The 17,322-nt window shown below is 40.6% G+C and overlaps 1 protein-coding gene across 1 annotated transcript in view; it reads left to right on the top strand.

Annotated features, from left to right (window-relative positions):
- LRRIQ4 (leucine rich repeats and IQ motif containing 4) overlaps positions 1 to 16,457 on the top strand; it is a 30,408-nt gene extending 13,951 nt beyond the window's left edge. The window contains exons 2-6 of the mRNA XM_036898359.2: positions 4,888 to 5,935; positions 9,284 to 9,457; positions 10,698 to 10,836; positions 11,826 to 12,022; positions 16,197 to 16,457. Of these exons, the coding sequence (XP_036754254.2) occupies positions 4,916 to 5,935; positions 9,284 to 9,457; positions 10,698 to 10,836; positions 11,826 to 12,022; positions 16,197 to 16,346 (1,680 nt within the window). The 5' untranslated portion in view covers positions 4,888 to 4,915 and the 3' untranslated portion in view covers positions 16,347 to 16,457. The remainder of the gene's footprint in view (positions 1 to 4,887; positions 5,936 to 9,283; positions 9,458 to 10,697; positions 10,837 to 11,825; positions 12,023 to 16,196) is intronic.
- The last annotated feature ends 865 nt before the right edge of the window (positions 16,458 to 17,322 follow it).

Raw genomic sequence — 17,322 nt, forward strand, 5'->3', positions numbered from 1 at the left:
AGTCCAAGGCTGTCTCTCTCCTCTGCTCCTAAAGAAGCTAGCAGGCAGACCAGCCGGCTCCTCCCTTTAAACTCTCAGGTTCAGACACGCCCTCAGTTGCCCAGGTAATTACCCATTGACATGGAGATGAACTTCTCTCCACCCATGAGGATATGCAAATGCACTAAAGCCAGGTGAGATACTCTGGAAATGTTACAATTTTAGCCACAGTAGCAGATGTTGCTAATGCCTTCTTTTCCATTGACACTGAGCAGGAAAGTCAGGAACAGTTTGCCTTCACATGGGAAGGACGGCAATGGACTTTTACCGTCCTTCCACAGAGATACCTCCAGAGCCCCACCATCTGTCATGGAATTGTAGTCAGGACTTGGTTACATGGGAGAAACTGCCAACAGTGTGGCTGTACCATTATATTGATGATGTCATACTCATGTCCAATTCTCTTTCAAATATTGAAGGTGCAGCACCAAGACTGGCTGCCATGTATCACGCCTTGCTGGCTACAGAACCCATCACCGGAATCGCCCTGATAAAGGTAATAACCACCTATTCCATCATGGAGTGGGTAGGAGACTGGACCCAAAAACCAAGGAGTGGTGTGGCACAAATGCCTACACTTGCCAAGTGGAGTGCTTACCTACAGCAGTGTAGTGCCCTCTCTAGTAGCCCCTTGAGTGAAGAACTCCAACACTTACTGGGGCTGGTGACATATACTAGTGAGAAGCAGGAAGAACTTGCTTTTGAACCATTAGTAGCAGAGAGTCCTTATTGGGAGGGAAGAGCCCCTAAATCCAAAGATGCATGGTACACAGATGGCTTTGGCCATGGTCAGCCCCCAAAATGGAGGGCTGTAGCTTTCCATCCTAAGATTGAGACAATATGGATGGAAGATGGTGAGGGGAAGAGCAGCCAGTGGGCAGAGTTGCAGGCCTTGTGGCTTGTGATCACCCAGGAACCCTCCCCTATAGTTGTCTGCACTGACAGCTGGGCCTTCTATTGGGGCTTGACCCTGTGGCTACCAACCTGGTACCATGCCAACTGGCTGGTTGGTCACAGGCCCCTTTGGGGGCAAGAATTGTGGCAAGACTTATGGGCTTGTGGTAAGACTAAAATAATTTCAGTATACCATGTGACAGGTCATTTGCTACTAGCATCCCCAGGAAATGATGAATCAGATAAATTGGCCCACATATGTTGGTTAGAAGGAAAGCCTGCCTCTGATATAGCCTAATGGTTACATCAGCGTTTGTTGAATGTGGGGCAAAAGGCAATGTGGTCTATAACCTGTCAGTGGAGCTTGATTTTGACCTTTGAAGAATTTAGTAGAGCCCAGCAGGAGTGAATCATATGCTCCAAAAGGGACTTACACTGAGTTCCACAGCAATATGGGACAATAGCTAAGGGGCCTATATCCCTCGTCAGGTGGCAGATAGACTATATTGGGCCTCTGTGTCAGAAGGATATCAGTATGCGATGACTTGTGTGGACACAGCTACTGGACTTCTGGTTGCTTTTCCTACCCATTGTGCAGACTAGCAGACAACCAAAAGAGGCATGGAGCATCTCTTTGCTGCCTATGGTGACCACAGGTGATTGAGAGTGATGAGGGCACCCATTTTACTGGACATACACTGTCAGAATGGGTGCGACAGCTGGGAATCAAATGGAAGTTTCATGGGCCATACAACCCTACCTTAGCAGGTATGATAGAGAGGTACAATGGCTTGTTAAAATCCAGACTAAAGTCAGATACCAAAAGTCTGTGGGGATGGTCAGTCCGCCTATGGACCGTGCTATGGAGTTTGAATGAGAGACCCTGAAAGGGAGCCCTGAGCCCCTTAGACATGTTAACACATATGGCTGCCTCCCCTATACAACTGCAAGTACAAACGAAGAAAGAATCACTGAAGCTGTGGTTCAGCCACCAGAATAATATCTTGCTGCCAGCATCTACTGTACTGAACCCTGGAGGCTCCATTGAATGGTCATGGCCTTGGACCTTTCGACACATGGACTAACGATGGCTGGCTCTCCTGGCACCTGGAGACAAGGCCTGGAAGCTGACCTCCAGTGCATTCCTGGAATAACAGCAGAGTGGCCCCAAAATATCACAGTAGTATATCCTGAATGGTCAGAAGGTAGGAGCATCTCCAAGGTAATACTGGGTTGTGATAAGTTGATTTGAATATATTTGGGTAGCAACCCCTAGGGAAAAAATACCAATAAGGAACCAATCTTCCCCATTCTTATTTTCAGTGGCTGAATTACTGGCATAGCATTGCAAATCCTGGCTTCGCAACCTCCTTTTATTAACTCTGCTAATGGATATACAACATTTATAGCTTTTAAAGAGCCATCAGATAGGTGCCAGACACATATGATGGGACATATATTGAGACAAGACATCATGTACATACACATTTAGACATTCTAGGAAGGTCTCATCACAGAGTGAGATAAATGTTAGGAGAAACAGTTCCTTTATGTGTCTGGAATCCCAGATGCCCTTGTGTTAATCCTAATCAGAACGGCCAGTCCACACCAATTTCTCTCAGGTGACTCTGTTGGAAGGCTGCAAAAGAAAATCAAGGCTGAAAACCTCATACCTTGAATGATTTTAATAAAACTAGGCTTCTTGTGAATAATGTTAAAAAACCTAAGTAAGGTTAAGTCAGATTCTCTGCTCCTACTCCCACTGCCTACTGTGTTCAGAGGAGAGCCTTTTTAGTGATTTTGTTTCTTTCTCTGTAAAATGGGGATCATAATGGTACCTCCTCCTTAGGGTTCTTGTGAGGATCAAATAGGTTAATTTAAGTAAAGCCTAGAGCACATAGTAAGTGTCTTAGATGTTTCCTATTTTTATAACCACCTCACTGTAGATCCCACAGGCTGTTGAGGAGCTTTCAGCATTGTCAGTAGTTTGTATTTAGGAAAGGAGATTTTATCGTACAGTACTGAACAGTATTAACTTAATCTGTCTGATGACCAAATGAAAAAATGCTGGAGACAGCTAGTTCTAGACATAGGTTAATCATTGGTAAATATTTTCATTTCTTTAAATAAGAAAGCAACACCATCCCGAGGCTCTTTTTTGAGACTTGACATTCAATAAAAAAGATCAGAACCACACACTGTTGTGTAGCAAGTAGCAGTAATAGTACGTGTGGAGATGGAAATGCACCTTCTCCATCTAGGGACTGGGCCTCTAGGCTGGATGAGAAGCCGAGTACTCCAACAGGAAAGCCCCCATCTAGCAGACAAGTCAAAGATGTTACAAATCAATCTGACCACCATCATATCACAGTCTTCTCTGCCCTGCCCCTTAGGCTGTGTGTGTGTGTATTAATGACCAAGCACTTAGTCTTCTGTAATATAGTATCAACATCTTAGATTTATATGATTTATAAGTTTATAAAGCTAGTAATGTAAGTCTGCCAATTTTGTTAATGTTCAAGATTGTCTTTTGCATTTCTAGGTCCTTTGTATTTCCATATAAATTTGAGAATCAGCTTGTTAATGTCTATCAAAAAACAAAAAATATCTTGCTGAGATTTTGATTGGGATTGCATTGAAACAATGGATCAATTTCGAGAGTATTTGCATCTTAACATTATTGAGAGTTCTAATCCATGACATGATTTCTTTTTCCATTTTCTTTCTTTATGGGTTGCAGTTTAGTTCATTTCCATTCACTGAAATTTCAAATGTCTTGCTGAGAGATTTAAGCCCTTCACCCAGCCAGGTTTAGTGATCTAAGACCCTGAGACAATAGTATCTCTCTCTGCTTTAGTAGTGGGAAACTCCCCCTGAGGCCACTGAGTCAGCCCCCATCTAATGGGGTATAACTGCATTTATGGCTCCTCCAAATTCTAATCCACTGTGCCAGCAAATACAGGCTGTTGAAAATTTCGCTAGTTTCTCATTGTCCCAGAAGTTCTTTTGCCTATGCCTATGGAAAGTTTGCTTCTCTGCCTGCAGTCCCCAGACTTGAAAATACCAGTGTTACTGGATGAGATACTGTTTTTCTCAGGATTGTGTCTCTGAGGCAACAAAGAATGAAGCTAGCAGACAAGAACAGAGCAACTAGCAAAGCTCTTTCAATGAGTGAAAAAAGAAAGCTCCTGCTACTCAGGAGGGCCTCCCAGGGAGAATACCATCAGGGCTGTGGTGTCTGCGGTTTATAATGCCTCCTAAGAAGAGGAAGTTCCACACTCCCCACACCAAATATAGAACTGAACTAATGACATAACAACTCACTCTTGATTGGCTGAAGGTACAATGCTTCATTTGCATAGGTCATAACCAATCAAGGCTGACGTTGAATGGCTGAGTTGAATTGGAGCTTTTTGAAACTTACAAGGGTCTTGAAGCTTCTTGAAACCTACAAGTGCCTTGAACTCTGCCTGCTTCCTTCTATCACCTGCCTCACCAGCAGGCATGAAAGTGTCCACTGGTCTCTACTTGCTTAAGAAGGGATAGTGTATCTCTAGATTTTAATTCTTTTGGCCTTCTTTGCATCCACAACTCACTGATGGCTTTAAGGAAAAATGCAATATTTTAAAATATTTTTTCCTTGTGTTTTCTCAATGTTTATGGTAAGAGCAATGATCTTTTGCAAATCTCTACATCCTATCTGGAAATACAATCAAGATAGGCAACTTTAAAAACTTAAAGTTAACTAATTTTTTCATAGAGTCAACCTGTTTGGAGAAAAGGGTTCAACTCTTTAATTCTCCCAACATGAAACACAGAAACCTATATTCTACATTGTATCATAATGCCAAGGTCTAAATTTAACCAACTAAATTATGACTTTATCTCTCTTAAGAATGCCCCAAGTCTGGTGGCAGGTAAACTGATTTTTTTTTCCTTTTCACAATATTTCAGATTTTGAATATTTGAACTCTCCATCAAAATGTCAAATAACATAAAATCAGTAGAACATTCATTTAAAATACATCAGAAAAACGACCTAGAACATGTATCTGATAGAGTATTTTTCATTGATGCTTCTAATCGGAGCTTGGCTACCATTCCATCGGAGATCTTAGAATTAACAGAATTAGAAGAAGTGCATCTGGAAAATAACCAGATTGAAGAAATCCCCCAGGATATTCAGCATTTAAAGAATGTCAGGATCCTGTACCTGAACAAGAACAAGCTAAGGAAGCTGTCCCCTGAGCTGGGGAAGCTGAACAACCTGGAGGGCTTGGACCTGAGCCACAATCCCCTCCTGCCGTCGTCCCTTGCTGTCCTCGGCTGCATTCGCAAGCTGCGGGAGCTCCGCCTCTACGGCACTGCCCTGGGGGAGATTCCCGTCGTCATTTGTGAATTCCTCCACCATCTCGAGCTGCTCGGACTGACCAGAAACCACCTGAAATCTCTGCCCAAGGAAACAGTGAACCAGACCAAGCTGAGAGAGATCTACCTGAAGGAAAATCAATTTGAAGTTTTCCCTCTGGAACTCTGCGTTCTGTACAACCTGGAGATCATTGACCTGGATAAGAACAAACTAACGGTCATTCCAGAAGAGATTGGGAACCTGACGAAACTGCAGAAGTTCTATGTGTCTTATAACAACCTGCCCTTTCTACCCGAGTCGTTGGCCCAGTGTAGCAAACTCTCGGTGCTGGATTTATCCCACAACCGCCTGCACTCCCTCCCACATACCCTCGCTGAGCTTGCGGAGATGACCGAGATCGGGCTGAGTGGGAACCACCTGGAGAAGGTGCCGCGCCTCATCTGCAAGTGGACCTCACTGCACCTGCTCTACCTGCACGACACCAACCTGAGGACACTGTGGCACTCCTTCAGGCAGCTGGTCAACTTACGCTTTTTGGATCTCAGCCAGAACTATCTGGAAATCTGCCCTTTACAGATCTGTGCACTGAAGAACCTGGAAATGCTGGCGCTGGATGATAACAAAATACGGCAGGTACTGATTCCCTTTCTAGCTGTCACCATGTTCCCACAAAGGCTTTTCCTGCTCTAAGTTGAAGTGGCAGCTAAATATCAGTAAATTCAAACTTCATGGCAGATAATGAGGTTTAACAAATATGTCCAACAGGGTGATCATTTGTATTACCTTTTCCTCCTAAGTAACAATAGTAGTCATAATTAGTAGCTAATACTTATTTGCAGTATGTGCCAGTCACCGGGCTGTTTTGCACACTCAGATTAACTCATTTAATCTTCACAGTGACTCTTGCATGTGGGTGATACCATGTCCAATGATGTCTGAGGAAGAGGAGGCACCGGGAGCTTAACTTGTCAAGGCCACAAAACTGTACCTGAGAGCCAGGTTCCCACCAACCACAGCTGCTGGGTTCCAGGGTCTAAATAGAACAAAGACCACCTCCTAACAGGGTTCCTGCAGCAGATTTTTCTGACACCTTAATGTTCCATTCATGGGAAACTGCTTGAACAAATTTGTCTCTAAAGAATCTCTCTCACATGTGTGCAGGGTGGCATTTTAAAAAGGTTCATCATTGCATGGTTATAACCATGAAGTGAGGGAGACAATCTAAATGAATGTCAGTAGAGGAGTAAGCAAATAAACTATACTATATTCACAAAAAGAAAACTATACAGTAAGTGAACTGGAGCAATATGTGCCAGTGTGGATAGATTTCAAATTGTGATGTCTATTAAAAAGTAAAACACCAAATTGCAGAAGTTTATACCATTTATAAATTTTCCACACAATACTGCATATATACATACACAACACATGCTATGGATATTTATATATGTAATAAAAATATAAAAATATGGATTGGGGAAAAAACTAAATTTCCTAATTTGGCTGCCTCTGGGAAGAGGGAGGAAGTCAAAGACATGAGGAGGAGATCATAGAGGAATTCAACTTTAATTCAGTATTTAATTTTATTTATTAATAAAAGGTTTGGGCAGTGGGTACACATGTGTTTGGTTCTTTATGATTTTTTAATATTTGAAAATTAAAAAGAACAGAGCCCTGTTAAAGGGAGGGAGAAGTAGGGAGATTTGGAAATCAACAACTTTCTGTTTTTCCTGGCCATGAACTCCAGCCTCATGGGTTCACCATACTTTATAAAAGTCCTCAGCCTTAAAAGTCTGGTTTTGCTTGGTTTTAATCTTTTACTTGGTTTTTCATTTCTAGAACATTGGTTTTTTGGGGGCAGATGGTTGTTTTGTTTATATTTTTGTTTTTTTGGTTTTCCTGACTGCTCTAGAGTTTTAAAACTACCTTTCAAGAAGTAAATATTTTGGTGGTAACTTTAAGATTTAAGAACAGAATCTAGGACTTAATCTCTACTTGGGTAGGAACTCGCCTTGGAGGTTTTGAGAAGTTTAATGAGAGGCCCTCTGCCTCTCCCCCAGCTATTCCACCCCTGAAGTAAGAAATTCCTCCTGCAGTGGACAAAGTCCGCCCTTCCATAGTAGGAGTGAGAGGCTCAAAAAAATATAAAGGGCCCTTGGGAAGGGTAACACATTGACTTAATTCCTTTAGAGTCATGAATGATATACCTAATCCTTTCCTGTGTGACATTTTAAGAGATCAGATTGTAGGAGGGAATCACATACAGATGGCTCCAGAACAAAGATAAACCTCGTCCAATATCAAATTTTGCCGCTAAAATGTGGACATGATATTATATTGGGTTTTTGGTTCTTGAAGCCTGGACAGAAGCTTTTTCTTGCCTTGGTGGGTGCAGTAAATAGATGGCTTTCAGTGTGTGTCTAGATGGATTTTATTTGTATGGTACATTCCCATTAAGGGAGAAAACTCAACCTCAAAATGGCCATAGCTCAGCTATGCTGTCAGCAATAATTGTCTTCATTGATGCTCTGTAGGTTTTCTGTGCATCCAGATTTATTGCCACTATAAAAAAGACTATGATGGAATTACTGGATCTTGAATATCCTGTAAAAGAATCTTTAAACATTCTATGTGATTTGGAAAAGAAAAGCTCAACCTATGAGCTAAGTAAACAGCAATAAGAGTGAAATTACTAGGTTATAATGAAGTAGTTAGATTGCAACTCTTTTCCCCTTATGTTGGACTGCACTGACTGTAAGTGCTTTTTACTGAAGGAATCTAAATGCCTGATGAAGAGTTTTGAAATAACCAAGAAAGAAACCCTAACTATCAGTTTCTTTTGAGGTTGTTATGTTTTTAAGTAAATAAATAAAAATGCTATGAAATGTTTACTGTTTTAGGAAATAAGACCTCACCCTATTCAATAAAGAGAAAAATGTCTTAAGGAAGATTACAGGTGTGTAAGACTTTAACCTGTAGGTTATTCAGGCTTCCTTTGGACTGATTCACCAATTATTTACCTGTTCCGCCCATCTGTAGAGGGGGCAGGCTGAGCTGAGCCATTCTGGTGACAAGTAGAGTGGCAGAGTAGGGAATCATAGGTGAGAGGAAAGACAAGGGCTAAAGCAGGAAACTGTGAGGAAGGATTTGCCAGTTAGGAATAAAGCCAGATAAAGGAGAAGTGGCTCAAAGTGAGTTAAGAAGCTGTTGATATATATAGCTGGGCTTTTTTCTCACAGGGCTGATTTTGTCACATATTTTAAGAATGAGATTTTTCCATGTGGTTCCAGAGATCCAGAAAGACACCAACGAATGGACATTCAAGGTTTTCATTCTAGGAGGTAGTGTTTAAATGTGAGCAGGATGGCTAGCTATGGAATATATTTGACCACAATGTTAAGGAATTAGAATAGAGGACCTTTTTAAGGTTGGGAAAGTCTAGGAGTCTGTGAAATGCCTACCTAATACCTGCACAGGACACCCAAGCCTTGTTATTTGTTGGAAGGCAGACTATGACAAGTAATAGTCTTCACTGTTTCCTTTCAACTGAGATATCAACTGAAGTTTCAAAATTGCTGAGTTAAAGACTTTTAGAGTCAGAGGTTGATCAGTTCCAAATTGATCAGTTCCATTAACTGAATTAACTATGAATATTGTTATTGCAATACTACACTAAAAACTTTAGTACTTTTTCTTTCAGTAGTGCAAAGCATTTGCTACACTACATTCAAAAATTTACAATAAAGTAGGTTAAAAATTGTTCCAATTTAAAGCAGTGCATAAAAGCAAAGAGCAGAGAGTCTTGAGGGGCAAGTGGAACTCCAGACTTTAAATCTATAAACATATGTGCAAACTTTTCATCCGTAGGAATTGTTAAATTGTTCTTTTTGTTCAACAAATGCCTCAAAACTAAAAGCCCAACTAATTTTCTTACTGTTAAAAATAATCTTGACCTGAAACATCTTTTAAAAATACTTCTAGTTACCTCCAGAGTTTGGCTCACTTTCAAAACTGAAGATGCTTGGACTAACAGGAAACCAGTTCTCTTCATTTCCAGAAGAAATCCTTCCTTTACAGACTTTAGAGAAATTATACATTGGGCAAGATCAGGGAGCCAAGTTCACCTATCTGCCAGAAGACATTAGTAAACTACAGGTAAGCCTCCCCAAATGAGCAGGCATAGTATGTGGCCATTGATTCCTAAGTTGGCTGCTATTGAGAAAACACGATGGCAGTGTCCCCACAGGCTGTGGAATCATCCATACTAGATTTCCAGCTCCAAATAAGCAGTCATTACACTCTGAAGTTTCCATAACAAACCTTGATCTATATCCAAAGATCATTTTATTGTGATTGCTATTGGCTATGTCATGCGATACTCCTTTCCACTTTGGGGTGTGGCATGTCTTATTTGCAGAAATTAAGCCATACCACTTTTCCATTTAATTTCTAATTTTTATAAGTAGCTCCTGAAAATTGTATAGTTTTGAAGTTGAAGTATACAGGTGACATGGCTAGGAGCCTGGGTTTTGGATGGGACAATGTGACCCCTCTCTCTGCATGGTGGCAGGCAAATCATGGTTTATTTAATGGTTGCACCAGGTTCATGCCGAAGATGGGCCCACATTACGGTGCTAAATCCTAACGAAACATGACAACTTCATTCACAGTAGCCATACCAGGGTGTCTTCGTGGATGCATACATTAGAGAATTGTTATTTTTTCATGTTCCTGGTACTGTACTCTTAATAATGATAAAGTAGGTGTGGGTTACTTTGTAACCCCCAGTCTTGAAGATGAGTAACAGTATGCACAGCACAGGTACTTCTTCCCTGAGACACAGGGGTCCTAGTCCTAATTCTCCTTTCCTTTGCCCTGTGTTCATAGCATTCCTTTCATTATTTTGCTCCTTGACAGGTCGTGTCACTCTCCAAAGTCTTAGGGTGAAATGCAAATACGAAATTTTTACCCAGTGAATTTGAAAATAGTAAAGCCATTACCTGTATGTTTTGATTACTTCTCCTTGGGCAATGTTGGATTGATATTTGGGGCAATTACAATCCTGTAGCAACTGCCACAGATGACTAGCTATTAAAAGGGAGCAAATGGTATGTGTGGTTAAACAACCCAAATTATTTTTCTATAAAGTTCTTCTGAAACAAATAAAGAATTAGAGTTCCATGTTCTCTTTTCTCTGCATAAATGGGAAACATGTCTAATGGCTTTACTCAATAATTTTATTTTTTGGTGATGGTCCTTTTAAAATATGTTTTCCTCTTTATCTCAATGCATAATATCTTCATTAAAAGAACATGGGAACTCACCGGTGATTCTGGTTACTATAATTCATTTATCTATATGAGATCCATTATGGTATACCCTTGTGTTATTTCAGAGTCTTAAGGAGCTGTACGTAGAGAACAATCACCTAGAGCACCTGCCTGTATCCTTAGGATCAATGCCTAATCTGGAAATTCTTGACTGTCGCCACAATCTGCTTAAGCAACTTCCAGAGAGCATTTGCCAAGCACGAGGTGAGGGCTCTTAGTAAAGCCCCAACCCAATAGAGTTTGAGCCAGCATTCCTCAGGATGAAGTCTTCCTTGCTTTACTAAAGCCCAGTCCCTGTTTAGAGAGCTTAACTCTATCCCATTACCTCCTCACAGGGCTCACTGGTCCCTGATCAGTACGTCTTAGAGCTCCACAAAGGAGGTTAAATTGTTTATTCAGAAAAGTAAGTAACTGCTAAGAAAAATATCACTCATTCATATAGTTATTACCCACCAATGAAAATGTACTGAAAACCTACTACATGCCAGTGACTGGAGTTGGGGGTCCTGCAGTACATTTTTATTGGGTCACTAAGTCACTTGAATAGAAGGAAAAGTATTGACCCAGAGTGGTGAAATCAGCAAGGGAGAACTTTTGAAGCTACATGATTGACACGAAAAATAATATGATTCATATTTAAACATTTTCCACTAGGCTAACTCAGTCTTTATTTTTACATCCATCAACCCATATATCTACTTAACAAGATTCTGCCGAGCTCCTACTGGGGACAAATTTTAAAAGTGTTTTTTTGCCACAATGTGCTGAATCTTCAGATTTACAAATATGTTTTCAAACCACCACTATTCTTCATTAATGAAAGGAGGATGAAGGGATATGAGTGCAAACTGTTGCCTGCCCACAAGACATCCAAAGATTAGAGACGGGGTTGGCGCACAGTCCTCCTTAGTGATACTCCTAACCATACACTTGTATCCTTCTTTGGTCCCTAGAAGAATGAAACATTCTCAGATTTCTTTAATGTTTATTATTATTCTGTCTCTAATACTTATCTACACTGGCTCCAACAACTTGGAGTTGTTATAAAAAGATCTTAGTTTGCCTTTTAAAATCTGGTGTCTTTTATTACACGGCACAGTAGGAAACAGACAATTCAAAGTGATTGGGCTAAAGAATGCACATTTACTTTTGCTTGTTCTTAAGATAAATCCCTCATAAAAAAATTGTTTCAGCTTTGAAAGAATTACTGCTTGAGGACAACTTAATTACCCATCTTCCAGAGAATTTGGATTCTCTAGTGCATCTAAAGGTCTTGACACTGATGAACAACCCTATGGAAGAGCCCAACATAGAAGTGTGTGCTGAAGGAAATGACGCCATATGGATATACCTTAAGGAAAAAAGAAATATGAAAACAATGGCAACAAAGGTAAAATCAGCAAAAATTCTGAATCACACATTCACTTGCTTTAGAGAGGGGTCATTGTTAAATATATTACAGATTATGCTGTGGGTGGCCCTTTACACATCTATATACCTTGTCCTTGACATGTTAACCTCATTTTGTTGAGTAGTGACTCCTACTTAACTTTTATATCCACAGGGCCTAAGCAAGAGAATTTTTTAACATTATCCTAGTATTTTTGTCTTTTATTTTCCTTATTTCTATGTCAGATAAGAAGCCAACAAACAGGCAAAAGAAACCAAAACTTCAACTCCCAAAGTGACCTAAAATTCACGGACTGTTCACTGGGGTGAAAAGCTTAAATTAACAAAGTCAGTAACATTAAGACTAAAAAATTAAAAACGAAAGCATTTATGGAGCAGAGGTCTAAAGACCAGAGTTGTGCGCTGTCACTAAGACCAAAAGCCTTGTCCCTCTCCTCTGTCCACCAAGACCATAGAGACATAAGGACGCCCCAGACAGGCCAGCAATGTGTCCGCGTCAGTCAGTATTCAGTATTCTCTATTCAATTAGTCAAGCCCCCATTGTCCCACACAGGAGGGCTGCTTAGTCCTCTAACTAGTGTCCCTATTTCCATACTGCTCCCCCAGCTATGTACCCTCCACTCAGCAGTCAGACCACTGCTGTTAAGACGTAGGTCCAGTCTTGCCACCCCTTTGCTGAAATCGATTGATTTTACCTGGAGTAAGAGTCAGGCTTTGGTCGGCAAGACCCTCAACCATTTTAGACCTAACACCCTCCTCTTTATGATAAATATCATGTGGTATCTCCTTTACTCTTCCACAATTAAACTGATAGATAAGATAAACTACCCAAAATACATAATCTTAATAAATCAAAATAATTCCTGAGAAACAACATAAAGGAAAGAGAAAAGTGATTTATATTAAAATATTTATTTTAATATGTGTATACACAGGAATGGTTACACTAAAAGAATGAAAGTAACACTTTTTGGATACTTCCTAAAAGCATTTTTAAAAGCTGTGTGCCCTTTTGTACATTCTAAAATTTATATTAAAAAATTTTTGCAACTAAGTTTAAATCACTGCAAAGGATTTACCTTCCAGTGAATTTTAAATATTGACATCTTAAAGTAGAGCTGTTGGACCAATATTTTAAATGTATCCAATGGAATCTAAATACCATTATGAGTTGGTATAAATCAGTCAACATCAATTTACAAATACTTGAACAAGCTCTTATATTTTTCATTGATATACAATTGATATGCAATTTTATATTGGTTTCAAATATATAACCCAGTGGTTCAACAGTTACCCATATTTTTAAATCCTTACCCCCTCTAGTGCAGTTACTATTGAACAAGCTCTTATTTTACAGGCAGAAACTCTGTATCTCTTTTTCTTCTTGAATTGCACTTCCATTCCACTTCCACCTAAGAACTGATCCTAAGTTTAATATATATAATTTTTAAGTCATTTATAGATCACCTTTCATACTTGTAGGCAACAAAATATTTATATAAATGAAATTTTTAAATTAATTTCTTTCTGTGACCATAGAGTTTTTAATGTTCTGGGTTGAGCCATATTACAAGTATAACACTGAACAAAATAATACAAAAACCTATTATAAATTTTGATATTTATTTTTCCGGTAGGCAAATATTGGGGATATATTTGTATATAGGATACACAAATGAGAGAGACTTTCTTCACATAGTTTATATATCCTTGCATAAATATTACATATTGCTAGAATGAGACAGATTTTGGTATCAGTTCTATTCTTATTTATTTTACAGATAAGCACTGAGAAAAGTTCACATAGATAAACTTGTTGTTCACAAGAATGGAAGAAGCCCCTTTTGTCCCTTAAATTGTTTTAAAAATGGCAGTGTCTCTGAACTTCTTCCAGGTTTATATCCCAAAATATCAGATAACAAACTCTTAGCTGATAAATCAACTGGACTTCCTTCAGTTTTCTTGAAGACAAATAGTTGGAAACCACCTGTCTTGCAAAAAGATTAGTTATGCAGTCCTTAGAGCCAACATCAATACGACTATTTAAAATTCTCCCCTTTTTGGAGTCCCAGAGGTTTTTGGAGTCCAGGACAACACACCCTAGTCAGATTCAGGTGGATGGGAGGTGTGCCAGGGGGGCAGTTTGAAGTGGGAGGCAGGATGGAGAACCAGAAGTGTGCTATGGCAGATATATATCGGGGGTATGTATGGAAATCGGAGATCTGTTTCCAGATAGCCCTCAAGCTAGCCACACCTGCACACCCTTGGAAAGGTCTGTGGACTGGGGTGCATGTCATATAATTGAAGACTGCTAAACCCCAAGACATCAAAAAGCCCCATAAATTTCCAGAATGCCTCTAAAGGGCAGTAACAGTCCCCTGGAAAATCAAGGCCCTCACTGATCTGGTGCTTTCACTCCCCATCCCTTCTTTCCCATTTCCACTTCAGTTGCAAACGTGGTCCTTGGTGTCTTTCCAAGGCCTAAGCATGCATCTGCCTCAGGCCTTACCTCCGGCTTGTCCCTCTGCTTCCTCCAGACACGCACAAGACTCCAGGCTGCACTTAAGTTCAGTCTCTGCGCAAACATCCTCCTACCTGCCCTTGATCCACCCTGTATAAAACAGCATACCCCCACCCATATCATTCATTCATTTGTTCATTCATTCAATAAACATTTATGGAGATTCTATGTACCAGGCATTGGAAATAAATCAGTGAACAAAACAAATATTTCTGTCCTCATGCTGTTTAAAGTTTAGTGAGATAAGAAAAAGAAAACATGAAATATAGAACATAAAATTATGCCCTGTGTTAGAAAGTGATTAAGTGGTGTTGGATGAAAGCTCAAGCTAAGGGGAACTGAGATTGCCAGAAGTGTGTGTGGGGGCAGGGTGGGGGCTTGGATTAGCATGAGATGGTCGGGGCAGGCCTCACGGGAAGCATGGCTTGCCTCAGTCAGCTCAGGCTACTGTAACAATGCGCCACAGACTGCACGGCTTAACCAGCAGGCATTTTCTCACAGTTCTGGAGGCTGTAAGTATGGAATCAGGGTGCTGGCCTGGTAGGTGAGACCTCTCTTCCTGCCTTGCAGAAGGCTGCCTTCTTGTGGTGTCCTCATAGGACAGAAAGAGAGAGAGAAAAAGTGGGGAGACAGGGGGAAAAGAGGGGATGGGGAGGGGAGACCGAGTTAGTGTTTGGTGTCTCTTCCTGTCAGGGACTGGTCCCATCATGAAGACCCCACCCTCAGGACCTCATCCGGATCACATCACCTCTCAAGGGCTTGTCTCCAAATACCATCACCTTGGGAGTTAGGGTATTCAACATATGAATTTGGCATGTGGGCTGGGGAAAGGACACACAATTCAGTTCCTGGCAATGGTGACAATTGATCAGATACTTGAAGAAGGGAGGGGTGATCCAGCTACATACTGGAAGAGCATTCCAGGCAGAGGAAGCAGCCAGTGCACAGGTTCTGAGGTGGGGCCCTACCTGAGCAGCAAGGAGGCCCCCCTTGGCTGGGGCAGTGAGCATGGGGAGAGTAGTTAAGAGGTCAGTGAGATCAGGAGGGAGGGGGCAGATCGGGCAGCACCTTGTAAGCCATTATAAGGACTGGAGCTTTTCTTCTGAGAGAAATGGGGGACCCTGGGAGGTCTGAAGAGTCTGCTACTAGAGGAGGGATACTCCTACACAGGTGGGAGGGAATAGGATCCCAGGAACAAGGGGGGCCTGCCCGTAGGCAGACATACAGTGTTGTACTAAGAGGGAGGAACACAGGGACAGACCCCACCCCCACCCCCGGTTCCCCTTGCTTGTGAATTGACACATGTCATCATCTGCAAAATGACCCACTCTTGTGTTTATTGTATCTCCCCATCACTGGAATGTGAGCTCCACAAAGCCAATGACATTGGGATTTAACTGCTGTTTCCCAAATGCTTTAGAACAGTGCCTGGCACATAAAAGCATTAAGTGTTTTTTTAAAAAAATTGCCTGGATGACTGGCTGATTAAGAAGAGAGATAATAAGGTGTACAGTTCTAATCCTATCCTGTTCTCCACATTTTTAATGCCCCATGCCACAGCAAAGAGATGTAACCATCCCGAGTCCACAGTGATACCAGCTGATGCTGTTGGGGTTTATCTTGTTTTCAGATTCAGGCATGGTGGCGTGGAATAATGGTACGGAGAGGACTGGGGAAATGTGAAGAACTGCCAAAATTATCAAAAAAAGAAAAGAATTCTCCTAAAGATAAGAAAGGAAACAAGGATGTAAAAAGAAAACCTGTTAAGGGAAATAAATAAATCCATAAATTAATGAATTGACATAATGAACCCTGATAAGAAGGTAAAATATCCAGGAATTAGATGCCTACCATGCTAAAATTACTCACAGAATTATGGTTATGGATAAAAATAAAAGTATGTATAAAAAAATCTTGCTTTTACTGAAATATTTGTGGATAAAATGATAGGGTACCTGAGAATTGCCTCAGAATAATATCAGGGAGAGGTAAGAAGGGGGGATCCAAATGAAAGAAGGTTGGCCGTAATTGATAATTGTAGAGGCATGTGGTTGGTACATGGAAGTTCATTATGCTATCCTGTCTACTTTAGAAAATTTTAATTTTGAAATAATCATAGCCTCATAGGAAGTTCCAAAGAAATATCTCCTAGGTCCATTTACCCTTCACCTCTCTCAATACTGACATCTTGCATAACCATAGTAAAACAACAAAACCAGAAAATTCACATTAGAGTCCATCATTTATACATGCACTCATTTGTGTTTTATCACATGTGGCTTTGTGTAGCCATTAAGGCAATCAAGATACAGCATTGTTCCATCACCATGTCTCCTTTTAGTGCTATTCCTTTTAGTCTCACCTACGACCTACTTTCTGCCAAAGCCTCAACTGTTCTCCATCTCTATCATTTTGTTATTTCAAGAATGTCATCTAACTGGAATCACATAGCAGGTAACCTTGGATAACTTAGGTAATCCAAGTTGTTGCAAGTTATCAATGACTCATTCCTTTCCCTTGCTGAGTAGTATCTCATAGCCCCACAGTTTAACTATTCACCCATTGAAGAGCATTGGTTTCCAGTTTTTGACTATTATGAATAAAGCTGCTATGAACACTTGTTCAAAGGTTTGGGCATGAACATAGGTGTTCATGGAACTCGTGAGAATGCCACATTATGAGAAATGAAGAGTGCATATTACGTCAAGTATCTCTACTTCCAGCACTCAAAATCTCCTTATCCTGATGACTCTTTC

This window comes from Manis pentadactyla, chromosome 1, assembly GCF_030020395.1.
Source record: "Manis pentadactyla isolate mManPen7 chromosome 1, mManPen7.hap1, whole genome shotgun sequence".
Lineage (NCBI taxonomy): Eukaryota > Metazoa > Chordata > Mammalia > Pholidota > Manidae > Manis > Manis pentadactyla.